This window comes from Pan troglodytes, chromosome 7 (genome assembly GCF_028858775.2).
Source record: "Pan troglodytes isolate AG18354 chromosome 7, NHGRI_mPanTro3-v2.0_pri, whole genome shotgun sequence".
Classification (NCBI taxonomy): Eukaryota; Metazoa; Chordata; class Mammalia; order Primates; family Hominidae; genus Pan; species Pan troglodytes.
In genome coordinates this window covers 107,296,711-107,316,694 of record NC_072405.2, presented here as the reverse complement: position 1 = coordinate 107,316,694, position 19,984 = coordinate 107,296,711, and the positions used below count along the sequence as shown (strand labels likewise).

The 19,984-nt window shown below is 42.2% G+C and overlaps 2 protein-coding genes across 6 annotated transcripts in view; one reads left to right on the top strand and one right to left on the bottom strand.

Moving 5' to 3' along the window:
• Positions 1-19,984, bottom strand: part of CPQ (carboxypeptidase Q) — a 619,593-nt gene that overhangs the window by 165,552 nt on the left and 434,057 nt on the right. The gene's annotated exons all lie outside the window — the stretch shown is intronic.
• Positions 17,155-19,063, top strand: LOC134810682 (endogenous retrovirus group FC1 Env polyprotein-like). The gene is made up of 2 exons (XM_063816444.1): positions 17,155-17,395; positions 18,516-19,063. The coding sequence occupies exon 2, from the start codon at positions 18,539-18,541 to the stop codon at positions 19,061-19,063; it is 525 nt and encodes a 174-aa protein (XP_063672514.1). The 5' UTR covers positions 17,155-17,395; positions 18,516-18,538.

The window sequence follows — 19,984 nt, the reverse complement described above, 5'->3', positions numbered from 1 at the left end:
AATGCACAAACTTGGCTAATTTAGCTCACCTTCCATCCACAAAATTAATGCAACTGGATTCCTAATGGAAAAGCTTTTTAAATTTAAAATTCTGTTTTGGGTTTCTTAATTTACTATTCAAGATGTAATGCTAATTACCATTATAACAAAAAATTAAAATACAGATAAGAGCCCACCACTCTGGGGTGGTGATGACTTGCTATGGAAGAACTACTCATTAGGCAGAGGGGAAAGCCCTTGACCCCCCAAGTTGGCACCTGGGAGAAGTATACTGGGCGAGGCTGCCTGCCTGAGCTGGGAGCCACAGGCTGTATTGATTCCCCTTCGGTTTTTCACAGTGCAAGGCCATTCCTTCTGTCCCGCGTAATTTGTGTATCCATTATCATAGATATTAGATGTGGAAAGATTTGGCAGGTCACCTAATTCCCCAGCCTTTTGCACAGAATGCTCCTGTTGAATATTTATGAGGTGGTTGTTAACAGGCGCCTGTGGAAGCCAGCCTATTAGCCATCGTGGTCATTTACCACCACCGAGGGGCAAACAACATCAAAGGAGCCTGAAAGCATAAGCAGAAGTGGAAAAATAAAGAAAGAAGGAATGCCAGACACTTGACTAATTGTCAAATAATGAGGTTTATTAAAAACTTCCATTGAAACTAGATTCCTCTGTTTGGGGATCAGTTGAAAGGACCCTAAGGATACCTGGAGGTGGCTTTCTTTTCTTTTGTGTAGGAAAACCTCAAAATGGGCTCTTCCCATGGCAGAGATAGAGTGCACTTCAAAAGCCAATCTGAAGGATTCTTGATTTAGGTACCATAAATTTAATTAATGTGAGACAGTACAGTACATACTTACTTAATGTAAGATGACATTCTTGGTATTCCTCTGGGACAATGTGAGTTTTGAGATATTTTAAGCTAACTACAAAGCAGAAACTGAAGAGGAGATCTAGTATTATTTGATATATGGGATAATTTAGACACAAATCCAGGTAAGTCAGCCCCCAAGTGGTTTTCTGTGTGTGAGGGTGGGTGTGTAGCTTTGGTGAATCAGGCTGCACTGACTGTAAAGCCTGTATGAGCTAATAAGATGGCACTCTTTGCTGTTTTCCACATAATCCTGAGAATGTAAAGACAACAGAGAAGGAAAACAGACTCTGCAATCAAACAGAGCAGATTTCAGATCTGCCCTGCACCTCGTACCATTTAGGTAACCCCCTCAGCTGGTTTTAGCCCCAATTCTTATTCGTAAAACAGAAACAGTAATACCCATTCACATGGATGTTAAGAAGAGCAAATAAAATAATGAATGTACTGTATTTGGCACCTTATAGGTCTTCAATAAATATTAGCTTCCCTTTACCCTCTGAGCATTCTATAGTTCATTTAAATGTTCATTTCTAGAAGACATTATTTAAGCGTGCAGCAAAAATTTTATTACAGGTAAATTTGTGTGGTTCTAAATGCAATCAAATTTTCAAAATATTTCTAACTCATTGAACAGTGGAGGAGGCTTTTTAAGTGCCAATTAAAATTGCTCCCTTCACATATCCTTGAGTTTAATAGGAAACTGATGAAAAATTTAATGCTGGAGAAGAGACATGCTCAGGCATTTTGTTTTTTCCCATTTGAAGGACATGGTAGCCTAGAATTTAACAGCTTCCTCTCTTCTGTAGAATTGTCAAAGCCTCCAAATATGCTACTTTTCAATAAACAGTAAAGAATTTGTAGGTCACTTCCTTTATGTATTAAGGATAATTAAGCATTACAACACATTTGATATTTAAAGATTAAGAAACACCATTAACCACCGTGGATGAAACCACAATTGGCTTTAGCCTCAGTCTCAACTTCTTTTTCACCTAATTCTTCTTTCAGCCGTTAAACAACTCCTCTAGGTGGCTCCTATACTAGAATTTATTTAACTATTCATGGTATTAACAAGAGATGCTCACAATGTCCAAAGGCAGTACCTATCTTTTAAATGAAAAAAATTAATGTTACTATGGTCATGCATACCCAATATTAAATATTTGGATGAAAATAGGAAAAATGGTCAATATTCTGGATATTGCCAAATATCTGAGGTGTTAAGACTAGCGAGATGAAGTTCCTGGATAGATGACATGTAGATTCAGCTTCAGTTTTCTAGGTACTAGATACTTCCTGAAGAATGTGGTTTGCTTATGGGTCAGGAAGAGATCCAAAAGAAAGAGGGCATAGCTCCAGAGAGGGTCCAGGGACTTGTTTTTTTTTTTTTTTTTTTTACAGCCAGGGTTTCACTTTGTCATCCAGGCTGGAGTGCAGTGGCATGATCATGGCTCACTGTAACCTCCACCTTCTGGGCTCAAGTGATCCTCCTCCCTCAGCCTCCCAAGTAGCTAGAACTACAGGAATGCACCACTGCGCCTGGCTAATTTTTAAATTTTATGTAGAGACAGGGTCTTGCTATGTTGCCCAGGCTGGTCTTGAACTCCTAGGCTCAGGCAATCTTCCCTCATCAGCCTCTCAAATTGCTGGTATTACAGGTGTGGGCCACCACACATGGTGACTTTTATTATAATAATTACATATATAATATAAAGAAGTCTGACCCCAGTCTTGACTGAAGAACATAAGGATATGAAATCAGAACTAAATAGTGTTTAGAAACAGAAAAAAAATCCAGCAGAAGCCAAGAAATACACTATTAACAAAAGAATAAATAAAAAATAAAAGCAGCAACTTACAAGAAAGGTGGGTAGATGGGTAAGAGAAAGCCTTTATGCTCAATTCCTGGTGTGGTTCTTCTTTGGTGTACATACACACAGAGACACACACACACACACACACACACACAGAGTGTACACACGTCATAATAAAGGAAAGCAAAAGGGAACAACTAGCTCCTTTACAAGGCACATAAACACATTCTCAGGCAAAATTAAACTCCTTAGTTCTAGGACAGTTAAAAAGTACACACTTTGTAAATGTCCCCGAGGGCCTGTGAACCAAGGCATAGGGAGACACATGCCATTCTATGAATGGCACTGTATGTGCCTCTGTAATTGTCAACAGATGTGGGATGCCAAAAGACGGGAAACACAGCTTCCACTTAGCACATGCTTTCTAGTGACTGACAGAATTGAAGTCTTAGAAAAATGAAGATTTGATGAATGTGGCATTCTGCTTAATTGTGCTAAACTGTTTAGTTCTAATTTTCATAAATAGATTCAACAGTTGAGAAATAGGACACCTTTTCCTGATTCCCTCAAGAAAAAGATGGGGGAGGGGTAGGAAGAAAATAAAAGAGAGAAGCAAAAGATCACATTGCCACGGGATACATAAACTGTATAAATCAGATATTCATACATTTATATTAGAAAAAATTTGAAATAAAAGTGGTTCCAAGACTACATGTTGAAAATTAAGGAAATATGTTCCTTCACTTCCAAGCTATTCTCATCAGTTTGTCCCCAATATTTTAGTAGGTTGAAGTACCAATCTTTTGAACAACTTAAAATCCACATCTGAACTTTATTCGTGTTTCTTTGATACAGGCAGTTTTGTGCTATTTCATCTCTTGCTCCTAAAAGTTTATGAGTAGACTGCTCCTTCATTCAAAATGTTTGTCTTTTACATTGTAAGCAATTTTCACTTCTGGAAAAATGTGGGGTTTGGGTTATAGAGTTTTAATGCTAAAAGAGGCTTACATTTACTTTCTCATGGCAGTGTGAAAAAAAATAAGTGAGGCTTACAGAGGTACTTGTCCCATTTCCAGGTCACAGAAAATGCATACCCTATGTATATTTTGGGATACATACTATCTTCACATCACCATTAGGGATGAGGCTCCTTTACAGTGAAGAATACCCAGTCAGTCCATAGCAGACAAACTAGAACTTGATGTCGCCTGTGAGAGTCAGTCCAAGTGCTATTCTGTGCCTTTGGCCAGGTGCTTTTATACATTCACTCATATAATCCTCCACCGACTCTTATCACCTATAATCAATTTACTTTGGCTGAATAGGAACTATAAAGAGACCTCAAAATCCCTAGAGGCATTCTTTGAAATAGAAGAGCTAGTAATGTTATTAATATTTGACATTTTTCTTCTTGGCATTATTCTCTGCAGTGTTGTACCATGTTACAGTGAAATGAGTCAGGCTGCTTTCCTAAACAAGGACACTGAACCAGTATAGTAGCAGGGTGGTTATAGTGTATGCTAGTAGCTCCATCACTCTTTTTTTTAACCACAAAGTAAGTATGCTAAGAACCCAGTGGCTGGTGAGTACCAATAGTACTTGTGCCTGTTTTGCAATGTTTCTTAGGATAGTCGAGTACATGCCCAGTCATCCTCTCTACTGGGTTCAAATACATGAGAACATGTTCATAGCAAAGCTTTTTCAATAATGCTTTCAATATAAAATTATTCACCCCCACTGGAAAACCACTTATTTAATGTCAACTGTATGGAGTGTAATTGACATTCAAATACATTATCACTTATCAAATACATTCAATTCTCACAATAGTCCTTTGAAATATTATTGCCCTCATTTTACAGATCAGGAAACTGAAGCTCCAGGAAGTTAAGTAACTTGTCAAAAGCACACTGCTATAAGTGATGAATCTTCTTGCTCTTTCATGACACTTGTTGCCTCTCCACCACAAGTGTCAGGTAAGTGGTTAGAACAATCCAAATGTTAAAGGATGTTTCTGGGCCTTTTGTGGTTGTTTTACCTCATTGCCTTATTCTTGGATAACATACACGTTACAGTAGCTGTAGAGAGTGTTCCTATAAATAACACTTACATAAATAAATAACTCTGCCTAGTCTTCTCACTTATATGGGTAAGGAAATACCATGGGGTGGGAGTGGGAGGACAGAACACTTCAGGTATTCAATAATGCAGATTGCTGGGAGCTTGGTATGAAGTGATTCAACTCCTCATTTGCCTGTCAGTTTGAGCGTCTCAAGTAAACTGGACCAGAGGGGATAAGGCACACTTCTGTGATCTTAAATTCACCTTAAGGGGTGATTATTGTGCATAGGTCATGGAGAGTGGAGAGACTAGGTGTTTTAATTTCAGGGAAGTTCTTGCTCTTGGGATCTTACTGCTGACTTTTCTTGTCTGCCAATAGATCCTAGAATGGCAAGAGTTTTATGTATTTTATTTATTTTGAATCAGGTCTCAACAATGAAACAAAGCTGGTTATTGTATTTATCTGCACAGCACTCCTTCTCCCCGTTTTAATGACTACAGCTCTTGACCACAGGGATGGAGCCAGGCTGGGTCACTGTAACTTTTCCAACCGGGTCAGATAGGATGAATTTTTTGCCTGTTCTGTGCTAAAGAGGCTGTAAAGATATGTCTTGAGCTGCCCATGGTCATGGTTTACCCCAAGGGGGGAAGTTGGGCTGAGAGAATGCAAGCACCATGAAAAGAGAAGCTGGAATAAGCCCCAGAGAGAGAAAGAGAGAGAGAATATGTGTCCTAGCAGCCTTCAAATGCCAAAATCTGAGGCCAGATCAAACTCTACCCTTCCATGGCTTGCTTAATTTCCCCATTTTTGTTTCAGATCATCTGAGATAGACCTCTGTAACTTAGTACTGTAGGAATCTAGACTAATATAGAAATCTTGCTTTAATAGCTAAAATAATAAAAGTGGCTTATTAAGTGTTAACTTTGTGCCAAGCATTTCACTTTGACCATCTTATTTTTCTTTTATATAATCTCATGAGGTAGGTATTAGTATTACTATTTTATTTAGGAAGAAATTGAGGTTCCAAGGAGTGAAATGACTTTCCTAAGGTCACACAGCTAAAAAGTAGTAGAGCTAGATCTTGAATCTATTTCTACACAGCTCCTTAATCCATACACCTAATGTCAAAGTTATATTATATGTCAGTGGTTCTCAATTCTGGCTGCATGTTAGAACACCTGAGGGCCTTCTGAAAACATGGGTGCTCAGCCACTATCGCTAGGGCTTCCAAGTTTGCACAAGTACAGTGGTGCTATTCACATGGAAAACAGTGGAGTTGTGCTCCAGGAAGTTGGAAGGCCAGGGAGATGAAGAGGTTCTTGGTAAGAGGTGCCGCCTGCATTTGTGCAACTGTTGTGGCCTTGCAGCCTGACCAATTAGCTCTGACTCTCTGGGAGTGGGGCCCCAGCACTGAGATAATTTTAAAAGCTCCCCAGGTGATTTTAAAGTACAGTCAAGAGTGCGAAGCACAACTCTAACCTTAACACATATATTGGGTTTATGTGGGCTTTGACTTGGTCTACACTAGCACAAAATGAGAAATTTAAGCGTATGGGGGGGCAACTGAAGCTCACAAGCCAAATGACTACAATGATCAGGGTATCTCAGATAAAATCTTGTGTGAGGAGTAGTGAGTCTGGAATCACTGACCCATCTAAATAAACAATGGCTTTATTTCTGCAGTGCACTTTGCAGTATAGTGCTAAAGGTATTAAAAAATATCTGTGTGTAACTTCATTTAAAAAATTTTTCAAACATGATATTTATAATAATCAATGAACTATTTCTGTAAAAATGTAGATTTTATAAAGATGTATCCAGCAAACATTTTTCTCTTAGGTTTAAACTTCCAAAAATGAGTATTGGTGAAGTCCACGCTATGTTTCTAAATAAGATACTATTCTCTTACATGACAGTAAACTATTCAAGCTATTACAAAAAATACATGTATAGAAGGAAGGAAGGAAGGAAGGAAAGAAGGAAGGAAGGAAGGAAAGAAGGTTGGGTACTAAGAATACTGAGGACACACTTCATATCTAGTCCTATGATAGGCAACAGATCACTCAGGTCTCAAAAGATGCATAACTAATAGATTTCACAGAGCTCGACCACATTTGATTTATAGATTATGAACTGGAAAGAATTAAGACAGCAAATGTCATATTTTAAAAGTAAGTTTAGTTATCATGAATTATGCAATCTCATACTTTCTTATAAATAAATGGAATAAAGGGGACACTTTTAATTCACTGTGTTAAAAGTCCCCATGAGGGGGATATGTAAGAACGTTAGGTTAGGTGGCCACTTCTGAACTTTAATACTGAGCAAAGGGAAGAGTTTAAGCTAATGAAATTATCCAAACTAGGCAGTTTATTGTATAACATTAGATATAACTTATTTTTATAGTAAAAAGTCCTACCCAATTTGAACTCAGTTTTACCAAAATCTCTTTAATTGTGATGTTTTTCCTGTGATTTCTATAATCCTATAATTGATTAAATTGATAAGCATATTTTTTAGCAAAGCTCTTATAAGAAATCAGTGAAATGTCACTCTACTCTAAGACTTATTTGACTCCAAGTTTCAACGAGCAGATTAAGTATGTCTAATTAGAGTCAGACTTTATTTGCTCACATCTGAGACTTCAGAAAACCACTGCCAATCGCAATGCAATGCTTTGTGGGGCTACTCCATCTCTCTTCAACTGGAAGACTTAATTTGGCAAAACTTCCAGTAGCAAAACATCGAAGAAAATGCAACTTTTCTAGGAAATTGCTAGAAGACATGCAGTCAATCAGCAAGACTTGTGGATCTATGAGGGTGGGTTTTGTCTGGAGTCCCTCCAAGGAGAAGGATCTGGGTTAGCTGGAGCCTGCCCAGTGGCTAGGATTGTGCCCTAGCATATTTCACTCCTGCTCAAACCTTCAAAAATTTCTAGCTGTCCTGAATCCTCAGAATGACCTTCAGATCCCAACTGAGGTTCCAGGCAACCCTTTTAGTTTTCTATTTCCCTATATTAACTAAACTTTGGTCCAACCCGACTGGTTATCATTTTAAATACCCCTTACATTTTCTTACCTACAGAATGTTGCCCATCTCCAATTTTTGACATGGGATGCATTCCCTCTACATCCAGCACATTTTATTATTTCCTGATAATCAGGTGAAATGCCACCTCTTTGTGAGGCCCCGGCAGTTTAATACCTTTCTTTTGGCCTGAACTCCTATTGTACTCTGTTCTTCCTGGGTCTCAACCCTCCATTAACTCCTTAAGGACAGGGACTGAATCTTATATATGACACGGGAGTAAAACAGACTGTATATGTTAATTCTAGCTTCTCTACTTAATATCTTTATGACTTTGGGCAAAGGAAACTCCCTGATTCCCAACTGCCTCATTTGAAAATTGGTCACATAATAATAATTTATACTTCAAAATGTTCTTATGAAATTATGAGATAAGTAAAGTATCTATCATAATTTTGACACATAGTAAACAACCAATATATGTTAAATTCTCTCCTTAAGCCTCTTTTCCAATTGCTTCATAGCATTTACTTGGGTTTCTTAAATGAATGAGTGAATGAAATTGTGAAATTGAGTCAGGTCTAAGAAGAAAGAACAGGCAATAGTATCCTGAGGATCTAACTATGACACTCCAAGGTAATTCATAAATCATATAATGATTCCTACTCATATTCTCTTCCCCACATTATAAAGAAAAATTAGAAAATAAGCATTTAAACATTTTAGAAATCAATAGTGGAGGTTTTAAAACAAAAATAATAAAAATGGCCAGGTGCAGTGGCTCCTGCCTATAATCTCAGCACTTTGGGCAGCCGAGGTGGGAGGACTGCTTGAGCCCAGGAATTCAAGACCAGCCTAAGCAACATAGTGAGACCTCATCTCTAAAAATAAAAAATTTTTAAAAATTAGCTGGGCACAATGGCGCCAGCCTGTAGTCCTAGCTACTCGGGAGGCTGAGGTAGGAAGATTGCTTGAGCACAGGAGTTTGAGGTTGCAGTGAGCTATGAATGTACTTTTGCACTCCAGCCTGGGTGAGATCCCATCTCTAAAAAAGGAGAGAGGGGGAGAGAGAGAGAGAGAGAGAGAGAGAGAGAGAGATGGAAATGATATGATATTTAGAGTAATATGCATCATAGGTTAACAGAAATTTGTACATCTCTAGTAGAATATACATACTAAAAACAAAAAGAACTACAGAAAACTCTTTTCAATAGTTATACTGTTGGTGATCGTGTTGATACTGTTTTTCTGAGACTACTGGGTGTGTATTGTGGGATAAAGCAAATGAGTGATTATGTTGTTCCACTGAGAGCCAGGATTGTAGGCAGGGGAAAAAGAAAATGCAGATGTAACATCAGTGAGGTAAAGTGCAATTTTATAGTCCTCAACTTAAATTGGAAATATCATATAATTAGTAATATAATTTCTTGTTGGAGAAAAAAAGTGTTTCCTAGTCCTGTCTGCTGAAAAGACCTAGAAACAATGAACAATCCAGTAGCAACACACACACTTACTGTTCAGACTGTGGCCTCTAAATACTATGACCTAGGAAAATAAATTGGATTCTTTGAAGAGATAGCTGATTTCAGATCTAGGGCAGGACATGTACAAGATAGCCTGAAACAATTTGTCCTATCAGAAAGCCAGGATGATATCAACAACTATGAGGGTCATGTCAAAAGGACTCAGAACCAGTTTAAAGATGTTTCAGTTGGCCAAAGATGGGACAATTTGAGCATCAATAAAATAGCTACTACAATGGAATGAAACACATCAAGTATTTTTAAATCCATCAGTTAATAATGACACAAAAAATAAATAAATCATCTTTGGGTGATACTAGTAAACAAACTGATGGTTTAAAAATAGATAAATAAAGAGAAAGAATGAGGCATTTATCCTACCTTCTTATACAAAAGTATCTCAGAGTAACTGAATAGCTGATAAGGGGAAAGTTCTGTTTGCGTAGATTTATTTAAATTAATAAAGAAGGAATTACATGATTAGACTGTACCATTCAGAATATACTGAAATTAAATCTAGTTGGCCTTTGAACAACATGAGTTTGAACTGTGTGGATCCACTTTTTCAAATATTTTTTTCCACAAATTTTTTGGAGATTTGTGACAATTTAAAAAAATTCTACAATGAACCACATAGTCTGGAAATATCAAAATAATTAAGAAAAAGTTAGGTATGTTTTGAATGCATAAATATATGTGGATGCTAGTTTATTTTAGCATTTACTACCACAAAGTATACACAGATCTATTATAAAAAGTTAAAATTTGTCAAAACATATGCACATAAACACAGATTGTACATGGCTCCCTTTGCAGATGAGAGAAATGTAAACAAATGTAAAGATGTAGTATTAAATCATAACCGCAGAACATTATCTGTAGTACATACTGTACTACTGTAGTAATTTCATAGCTACCTCCTGTTGCTATTGTGGTGAGCTCAAGTGTTGCCAGTATCTGGTAAAATGCTGCGGATGCTAATCACCTCTATGTGAGCAGTTCATCTCTCCAGTAAATTGCATATCACAGGAAGAAGTGATGGCTCTCACATACTTTTCATCACATTTAGTGTAATACTGTAGACCTTGACTAACACCACAGGACTCATACAATGTGCAACTAGTGATGTTAGAAGTGCTCCCAAGAAGCAGGGAAAAGTCGTGACTTTACAAGAAAAAGTTGAATTGCTTGATATGTACCACAGATTGAGGTGTGCCACCGTGGTTGCCATTTCAGAAAATTCATCTTGTAAACAGATGGTATTGATAAATAGAGTACGGTACTATAAATGTATCTCTTCGTTATGCTTTTCTTAACACTTTTCTCTTCTCTAGCTTACTTTATTATAAGAATACAGTATATAATACATTTACAAAATATGTGTTAATTGACTATGTTATCATAAAGGCTTCTGATCAACAGTAGCTCATTAGTAGTTAAGTTTTTGGGGAGTCAAAACTTATATGCAGATTTTTGTGTGCAGGGCTCAGCACCCCTAAACTCCCTGTTGTTCAAGGGTCAACTTCAAATGTATCTAGGCTGCTAATGTCATAAAAAGGGAGATAATTAGACATTATTCCTATGAAAACAAGCAGCAACATCTAGAAAGCATTTTAGCCCACTCCCTCTCCCCCGCTAAAAAAAAATAAAACTTAGAGCAAGCCTCTAGATTTAACTTAATCCACAGGAAATACAAGGGATAGGGGAACATGACAGATGATGCCGTGGAAATGGAGTTAGGACAAATACTTGGCATCTGTAACACATAAGTGGTAAGAAGAAAAAAGATGGAAGTAGAACCTACAGATTACAAGAAACTTGGGATATATCAGCCAACTGCATTGTTTGAACTTTATTGGAATCCTGGTTTACATTAGAAAACTATTTTTAAAGAAGTATGAAGACAATTGGGAATATTTGAAAACTGGCCGTATATTGGATATGATATTAAGAAATCACTGTAAAATATTTTAGGTAGAATAATAGTATTGTAGTTATATAAATAAAAATGAGTCCTTGGCAGGGCTCAGTGGCTCATGACTGTAATCCCAGCACTTTGGGAGGCTGAGGCAGGAGGATCATGACGTCAGGTGTTTGAGACCAGCCTGACCAACATGGTAAAACCCCATCTCTACTAAAAATACAAAAATTAGCCTGGCATGGTGGTGTGTGCCTGTAATCCCACGTACTCAGGAGGCTGAGGCAGGTGGATCACTTGAACCCGGGAGGCGGAGGTTGCAGTGAGCCGAGATCGTGCTACCGCACTCCAGCCTGAGCAACAGAGCAAGATTCCATCTCAAAAAACAAAAAACAAACAAACAACAAAAACAAAAACAAATAAAACTGAGTCCTTACCTTTTAGAAATACAAATTAAAATATTTATAAATGAAATGATGTGATTTTGGAGATCTGCTTCAAAATAAACTGGGTGTAGGAGAGTAGCTGGGGTGTGGCTGAAATAGGACTGACCATGAGTGAAAAACTCCTTAAGCTGAGTGGTGGGTGCATGGGGGTTCATGATATTATTTTAGTTTTGTATACGTTTGAAAGTTTTGGTAATAGCATTTTTAAAAAATCACACTTTAAAATCACTTCATATATTAAAACAAGTCAAAATAAATTCTACATTCCCTAATTATTTAAAGCAGAGAGAGAAAAATCTCACATGGCTGACAAGGAGAAAACATATTTTGAAATCCTTCTTCTTTATACTCCACTGGCTTTCAAGTAATTTTAGATATTTTTCTTAGAAATTTTAATGTAGCTTTATTTAGTTTTCTATGATGAAGTCTTTATTCTTATCTTCACGATTATTAAGCTAACCAAAATCAGTTTTCAATTGTGAGCTCCAGGAGAGAAGGGTCCATATCTCATTTTTGTATCCTCCATAATTTATATACACTATAGCTACCCATTGATTAAAGTGTAACATAAGAAATAAATTAGAGAACTTGTAAAGTGAAACTGATGGAAAGTCCTATGGATAAGAAGGGGAACTCAGAAGAGCTAATCTTGAGACCCTAAAAGGGGAAGATAGAGAAGGAAAACTTTTCTAGGCTATGTCATTAGAAGGCACGGAAAATGGTACAGAGACTTAAGTAATAGTGTTTTATGGGTCATTATAGTACATACAATGGAGCAACATCATAATGTCATTATCTGATTTTCTAAAGCAATTGTTTTCAACCCTTTGCTACTTCCTCAAGCTCCTCGGTTCCCTTTAAGTGTTCTTACTTTGAGCCTTCTACTTGAGTGTGACCTGGATGCTCTAGGCATGCACGAGCTTTAGGGATTTACATTCTAAAACACTGCTTTTATTAATCCCTCTCCTTGTAAAGCGTTCCGGTAACTTCGCATCAGCTATGAGAGTTTTCACCTGACATTTATGACTCTTTTTCATCTGGCCCAGAGGTACTCACCTATTCTCATTGCCCACTGCCCTGCAAGATGAATTAGGAAAGTGGTGTCACTTTCCTTTCCGGCCCCACAGGGACACCTGCCTTTTTCATATTATTATCTCATCAGGAATGTCCTTCTCTACCCTCTTCTGTCCATTCTTTTTTTTGAGACAGAGTCTCACTCTTGTCACCCAGGCTGTGAAAGGAGCCGGGCACATTCCTCAGCCCTGGGCTCAAAACAAACAAGCCCAGTACAAACACATCCCATCCTCCCATCCCACCACATATCGCCATATATCTCCCAAACTTCCTGAGCCCAGTACAAACACCACCAGGAAAGTCTCTGATAAGGGGACAGCCGTTCAAAGTTTTACTGAAAGAGCGGGAACCAAAAGAATTCCTTTGTTCCCCTGTAACTTTCAGGCTATAAAAAGCAAACACTCGCATTGTTCAGGGCCCTCTTGTATGCTGTGGAATGGAGGGACCAGGTTCGAACTTGTAGTAAAGATCCTTGCCGCTTGGCTTTGACTCTGGACTCTGGTGGTCTTCTTTGGGGAACTAACGGTCTGGGCATAACATCTGGGGGCTCGTCCGGGATTCCCCAAGCCCACCAGACCCCTGGTCAACGGATCTGCTAGGATCGATCTACTGATAGGTGAGCTGGCTCGTCTCCGTTTGTCTGTCTGTGTCTGTTCTGAATCCGAATCTGTGACTCGCAAGGTCTGCAACTGGAGCTGGCACAGTCCTGGCGGACGTGCTATAGGATGGCCAGCGGAGACCGGTGGGAGACGTCCCCTGGCTCTCATCTGATCTATATTGCAATCTGAGCTGCCCCGGTTTGGCGGGCAGCAGCTGTCTCTGATCTGAGCTGCCCCGGTTTGGCGGGCAGCAGCTGTCTCTGATCTGGGCTGCCCCAGCGCGACCGCGATCCAGGCAGCTAACTCTGACCCGGGCTTCCGGTGCGCGCTTGCGATCTGAACTGCCCCGGTTTGGCAGGAAGCAGCTGTCTCTGATCTCGGCTGCCCCAGCAGGATCGCGATCCAGGCAGCTAACTCTGACCAGGGCTGCCAAAGTGTGCCTGCGATTAGATATCATTAATAAGTCAGATCAGATTTCCTTTACAGGGATTCAAACCCACATTCCTTTACAGGAAGAGACTACAAATTATTACAGGATGGGTAATACCCAGAGCACTCCTCTATCTCTCCTTATGAGTAATTTCAAAGAAGTTAGAGCAAGGGGCCATGATCTTGGTATAGAAATCAGGAAAGGAAAGCTAATTACTCTGTGTCGCTCCAAATGGCCTGCCTTTGATGTGGGGTGGCCGCGCGAAGGGACCTTCCGACTTGCTGTCATCACTAGGGTAAAGTCCAAGATTTTCCTGCCTGGGCGTGTGGGCCACTTAGATCAAATCCCATATATCCTCATATGGCAGGACCTTCTTGAGAACCCGCCTCCTTGGCTGTCCCCTTTCCAATTAGCCTCTGAACCCTGTAAGGCACTGGTTGCTCGACCACTAAAATCCAAGCAACCAACTGCCCCCCCCATCCTGTTCTACCTGACAGCGGGGACCCACTGTTCACAGAACCCCCTCCGTACCCCTCCGGGCCCCAGGCCCCAGCCCCCCTGGCTGAGCTGCGGGAGGGAGCAGGCAGACGGGAGGCGGCCAGCACACACGGGCCCGCTGAAAGGGAAAGTAACTTTGAAGGGCTGGCGGGGCGGACGCGAGGGCGCACTTCGCGGACTAGCCCCCCTCAGCCGCCTGACTCCACGGTGGCTTTACCCCTTCGGGAAATAGGACCCCCAGATGACACAGGAATCCCCAGGCTCCAGTACTGGCCATTCTCCACCAGTGATCTGTATAACTGGAAGACTCAGAGTGCTCGGTTTTCAGACAACCCCAAAGATTTACTGGCTTTACTGGATAGTGTCATGTTCACCCACCAGCCCACTTGGGATGATTGTCAGCAGCTCCTCCGAATCTTGTTCACCACGGAAGAGCGAGAGAGAATACAGATAGAAGCTAGAAAGTTGGTCCCGGGGGACGACGGTCAACCGACTGCCAACCCAGACCTCATAAACGCAACCTTTCCTCTGACCAGGCCGGCGTGGGACTACAACACGGCAGAAGGTAGGGGACGGCTACACCTTTATCGCCAGACTCTAATGGCAGGTCTCCGGGCAGCTGCTCGCAAGCCCACTAATTTGGCTAAAGTATATTCTATTCTGCAGGGGAAGACAGAGAGCCCAGCTACCTACTTAGAAAGATTAATGGAAGCTTTTAGACAGTACACCCCCATAGATCCAGAGGCTCCAGGAAGTCAGGCAGCTGTTGTAATGTCTTTCGTAAATCAGGCAGCCCCAGATATTAAGAGAAAACTCCAGAAATTAGAAGACTTGGAGGGAAAGCGGATTCAGGACCTCCTTCAGATAGCCCAGCAGGTTTACAATAACAGAGATACTCCAGAGGAAAAGCAATTTAAGGCCACTGAAAAAATGACCAAGGTCCTGGCAGCAGTGGTACAGAAAGAGCATCTACAGCCAGAGTACACCCAACCTAGGCGGCACCCCCCCCGGCATGATAACCTGAGCAAAGACCAATGTGCTTACTGTAAGGGGGCTGGCCACTGGGTAAGAGACTGCCCCCTTGTCTCCGAATGATTGCGGCCACGGCTCTGATGGTGCAAGATGCTGATAAACTTGTCATGGGGCAAGAATTGTGGGTCGTTACTCCACATGCCATCGAAGGTGTACTCAAACAGCCACCTAATCAATGGATGAGTAACGCCCGGCTCACCCACTACCAAGGACTACTACTAAATCCTCACAGGATAATTTTCCTGTCCCAAACGACCTTAAACCCTGCCTCGCTGCTGCCCAACCCGGACCTGGACGCCCCACTCCATGACTGCACCAAGATACTAGCTCAGGTGCACGGAGTTCGAGAAGACCTGCAGGACCGCCCACTTCCTGACACCGACCTCGTCTGGTTCACTGATGGGAGCAGCTTCATGCATCAAGGCCAGAGGTACGCTGGAGTGGCAGTAACTTCAGAGACTGAGGTAATCTGGGCGGAACCCCTGCCCCCGGGGACATCGGCCCAGAAGGCCGAACTGATAGCGCTCACCCAAGCTCTTACCTTAGGGGCGGGGAAAAAGCTGACAGTATATACAGACAGCCGATATGCTTTTGCAACGGCGCATATACATGGGGCCATTTACAGGGAGCGAGGGTTACTGACGGCTGAAGAAAAAGAGATTAAAAAACAAGCAAGAGATCCTAGCCCTGCTAACAGCCCTATGGAGGCCAGAAAAATTAGCCATTGTACATTGCCCAGGGCATCAGAAACTAACTACTCCAACTGCTCAAGGCAACTTTCTGGCAGACCAAACTGCAAGGAATGTGGCGAAGGCTCCCAGCCAACTCCTTGCACTCTAGCTCCCTGACCCTGGCCCCCGGGACTTGCCATATTTCCCTGAATATTCAGAACAAGATCTCCAGTGGATTGACAAACTTCCCCTGAAACAAATCCAGAATGGGTGGTGGACTGATACTAATGACCAAACCATCCTACCAGAAAAATTAGGACAACAGGTGTTAGAACACATCCACTGAACCACCCACCTGGGGGCCCGGCGGATGATAGACCTGATCAGACGCTCCAAGCTCAAAATCAGACATATAGCTGAGACGGCCAGCAGTATCGTGACAAGTTGCAAAGTCTGCCAGCTTAACAACGCATACCCCCAATCTCAAGCTGCAACAGGAACAAGGCTCAGGGGAACCAGGCCCGGTATCTACTGGGAAGTAGATTTTACTGAAATAAAGCCAGGAAAGTACGGGTACCGGTACTTACTTGTCTTTGTAGATACTTTTTCAGGGTGGACTGAAGCATTCCCAACCAAAAGAGAAACTGCTCAGGTCGTAGCAAAGAAAATTCTGGAAGATATCCTTCCCAGGTATGGCTTCCCCATCCAGATAGGGTCAGATAATGGGCCCGCTTTCGTCGCTAAGGTAAGTCAGGACTTGGCTTCCATCCTTGGGGCAAATTGGAAACTACATTGCGCTTACAGGCCCCAGAGTTCAGGACAGGTAGAAAGGATGAATCGGACCTTAAAAGAGACCTTAACTAAATTGACTATAGAGACTGGCGCTAATTGGGTAGTCCTTCTCCCCTATGCTCTGTTCCGGGCCCGTAATACCCCTTACAAACTGGGCCTTACCCCTTACGAAATCATGTATGGCAGACCTCCGCCCCTGGTTCCTAGCTTAAAAGATGACCTGCTTAAGTCTGAAACAGAAAATGTCTCTGAATTCTTATTTTCCCTACAAGCCTTACAGAAAATTCACCAAGAAATCTGGCCCAAGCTGAAAGAGCTATATGAGACCAGTCCCCCACCGACACCCCATCCGTACCAGCCGGGAGACTGGGTCCTGGTTAAGCGACACTGACAAGAGACCTTAGAGCCCAGGTGGAAAGGACCACTCCAAGTACTCCTGACCACACCCACCGCCCTGAAGGTAGAAGGCATTGCGTCGTGGATCCACTACACCCACGTCAAGCCAGTGGACCCAACCTCCGACCTTCTGGGGCCAATCACGGCGGCGGCTGAAGCACCGGACACGTGGACTGTGGACAGAGCTAAGAACAACCCCTTAAAACTCACCCTGCGCCGGCAGCATAGCTCACTGCAAACATGCAGTTAGGTAGTCTAACTCTAACATTAGTCTCCCTAGTGGCCGCTGGGGAAAACATAAAGCCAGCTCCTAATCCCTTTGTCTGGAGATTCTGGCTTTATGAAAACCAAACCCACCCTGGGCAACCTCATAAGCCCGGGAAATTAGTGGCCAGTGCAGATTGCCCCTCCTCAGGGTGCAATAGCCCAATTTTACTAAATTTTACCGATTTCCCAGTAGCCAAACCAGTGGCACCAATAATATGCTTCGAGTATGATCAGACTAAATACAATTGTAAGCACTATTGGTGGCACCAAAGTGCCGGCTGCCCTTATAACTATTGTAACATCCATAAATACCAATGGTGGGTGGAAAAGAACAGATAGATCCCAGATGGCCCTTCCATCGCAGACGAGATAGAGACCTTTCATATACATGGATAGTTAGAGACCCCTGGAACTCCCGCTGGACCACGCCTCAACACGGGGCTGTATACTACTCCTCCGCCTCCACATGGCCTAGCAGTCACCTCTATCTGTGGCGGGGTCTAGTGCAGGTACGGCCCCTGGTCCACGGAAATATCCAGCGACAAGAAAACCGCCTGACACAAGATTTACGTCCTTTTTCCTGGTTAAAATTATTACAAGAAGGATTAGAACTTGCTAACCTTACAGGACTTCACAGCCTGTCTGGCTGCTTTCTGTGTGCCACTCTAGGGCGTCCACCGCTAACCGCTGTCCCCCTGCCATGGGGATCCTCCACCTCTGCCCAAGCTAACAACCACCGAAACCTCTCATATGCCCCTATCCCTAACGTGCCACTATACCTAAACCCCAGTCAAGAAAAGTTTCCCTACTGTTTCTCAGGAACTAATTCCAGCCTCTGCAGCATCACTGCAATGCCCCCTAATATCACCTTAAGGGCTCCGTCAGGCATATTCTTCTGGTGTAATGGAACATTATCTAAAAACCTATCAAGCCCCTCTGTTACCAACCTACTGTGTCTTCCTGTCACATTAGTTCCCCGGTTAACTCTACTTATTGCCGGCGAGTTCCTAGGGTATACCGGTAACTGGACTAGTGCTGTTATTCACCCAGACCCTAGACCGAGACCTGCATGAGCCATATTTCTCCCCCTCATTACAGGAATCTCCCTCACCGCATCCTTCATGGCGGCCGGACTGGCTGGGGGAGCCCTAGGTCACACCCTCATAGAAAGTAACAAGCTGTACCAACAATTTGCCGTTGCTATGGAGGAGTCAGCTGAGTCCCTTGCCTCCCTCCAGCGGCAGCTGACGTCCCTAGCACAGGTAACCTTGCAGAACCGGAGGGCCTTAGACCTACTCACTGCTGAAAAAGGGGGAACGTGTATGTTTCTAAAGGAAGACTGTTGTTTCTACATAAATGAATCAGGGCTCATGGAAGACCGGGTCCAACAGTTACGCAAGTTAAGCACAGAAGTAAGAACACGGCAGTTTGCTTCAGCTGCAGACCAATGGTGGAACTCATCTATGTTTTCTCTGTTAGCCCCCTTCCTTGGACCCCTGCTGAGCCTACTATTTCTGCTTACCGTAGGACCTTGTGTTGTTAACAGAATTTTGCGGTTCGTTAAAGAAAGGTTTAACACTGTACAACTCATGGTCCTCAGAGCCCAATACCAACCTGTAAACGCTGAAACAGAAACAGACTTATAAGACCCAAGATTGGCTCTAAAAAATACCTGAAAAGAAAGGGGGGAATGAAAGGAGCCGGGCACATTCCTCAGCCCTGGGCTCAAAACAAACAAGCCCAGTACAAACACATCCCATCCTCCCATCCCACCACATATCGCCATATATCTCCCAAACTTCCTGAGCCCAGTACAAACACCACCAGGAAAGTCTCTGATAAGGGGACAGCCATTCAAAGTTTTACTGAAAGAGCGGGAACCAAAAGAATTCCTTTGTTCCCCTGTAACTTTCAGGCTATAAAAAGCAAACACTCGCATTGTTCAGGGCCCTCTTGTATGCTGTGGAATGGAGGGACCAGGTTCGAACTTGTAGTAAAGATCCTTGCCGCTTGGCTTTGGCTCTGGACTCTGGTGGTCTTCTTTGGGGAACTAACGGTCTGCGCATAACATCTGTAGTGCAGTGGCACAATCTTGGCTCACTGCAACCTCTGCCTCCCGGATTCAAGCGATTCTCCTGCCTCAGCCTCCCGGGTAGCTAGGATTACAGGCACCCGCTACTACAGCTGGCTAATTTTGTATTTTTAGTGGAGAGGGGGTTTCACCATGTTGGTCAGGCTGGTCTTGAACTCCTGACCTCAGGTGATCTGCCTGCCTTAGCCTCACAAAGTCCTGGGATTACAGGTGTGGGCCACCGCGCCTGGCCTGTCCATTCTTATACTACATATCTTTCAATGTCCAGCTCAAGCTCCTCTCTTCCACGTCTTTCTTGTCTTCTGACCTGTGTGCCCCTGCCGTTATTCTGCATGTGTTATTTATCTTGGTACTATACCAAAAACTTCCTATTATTGTTCCTTAGCTTATTTTCATCTTTAAATCAATACATCTAATCAGTAAACATTTACTGGATACATTTTATATGCCAAGTAATAATGGGTGTCGTGGGTAT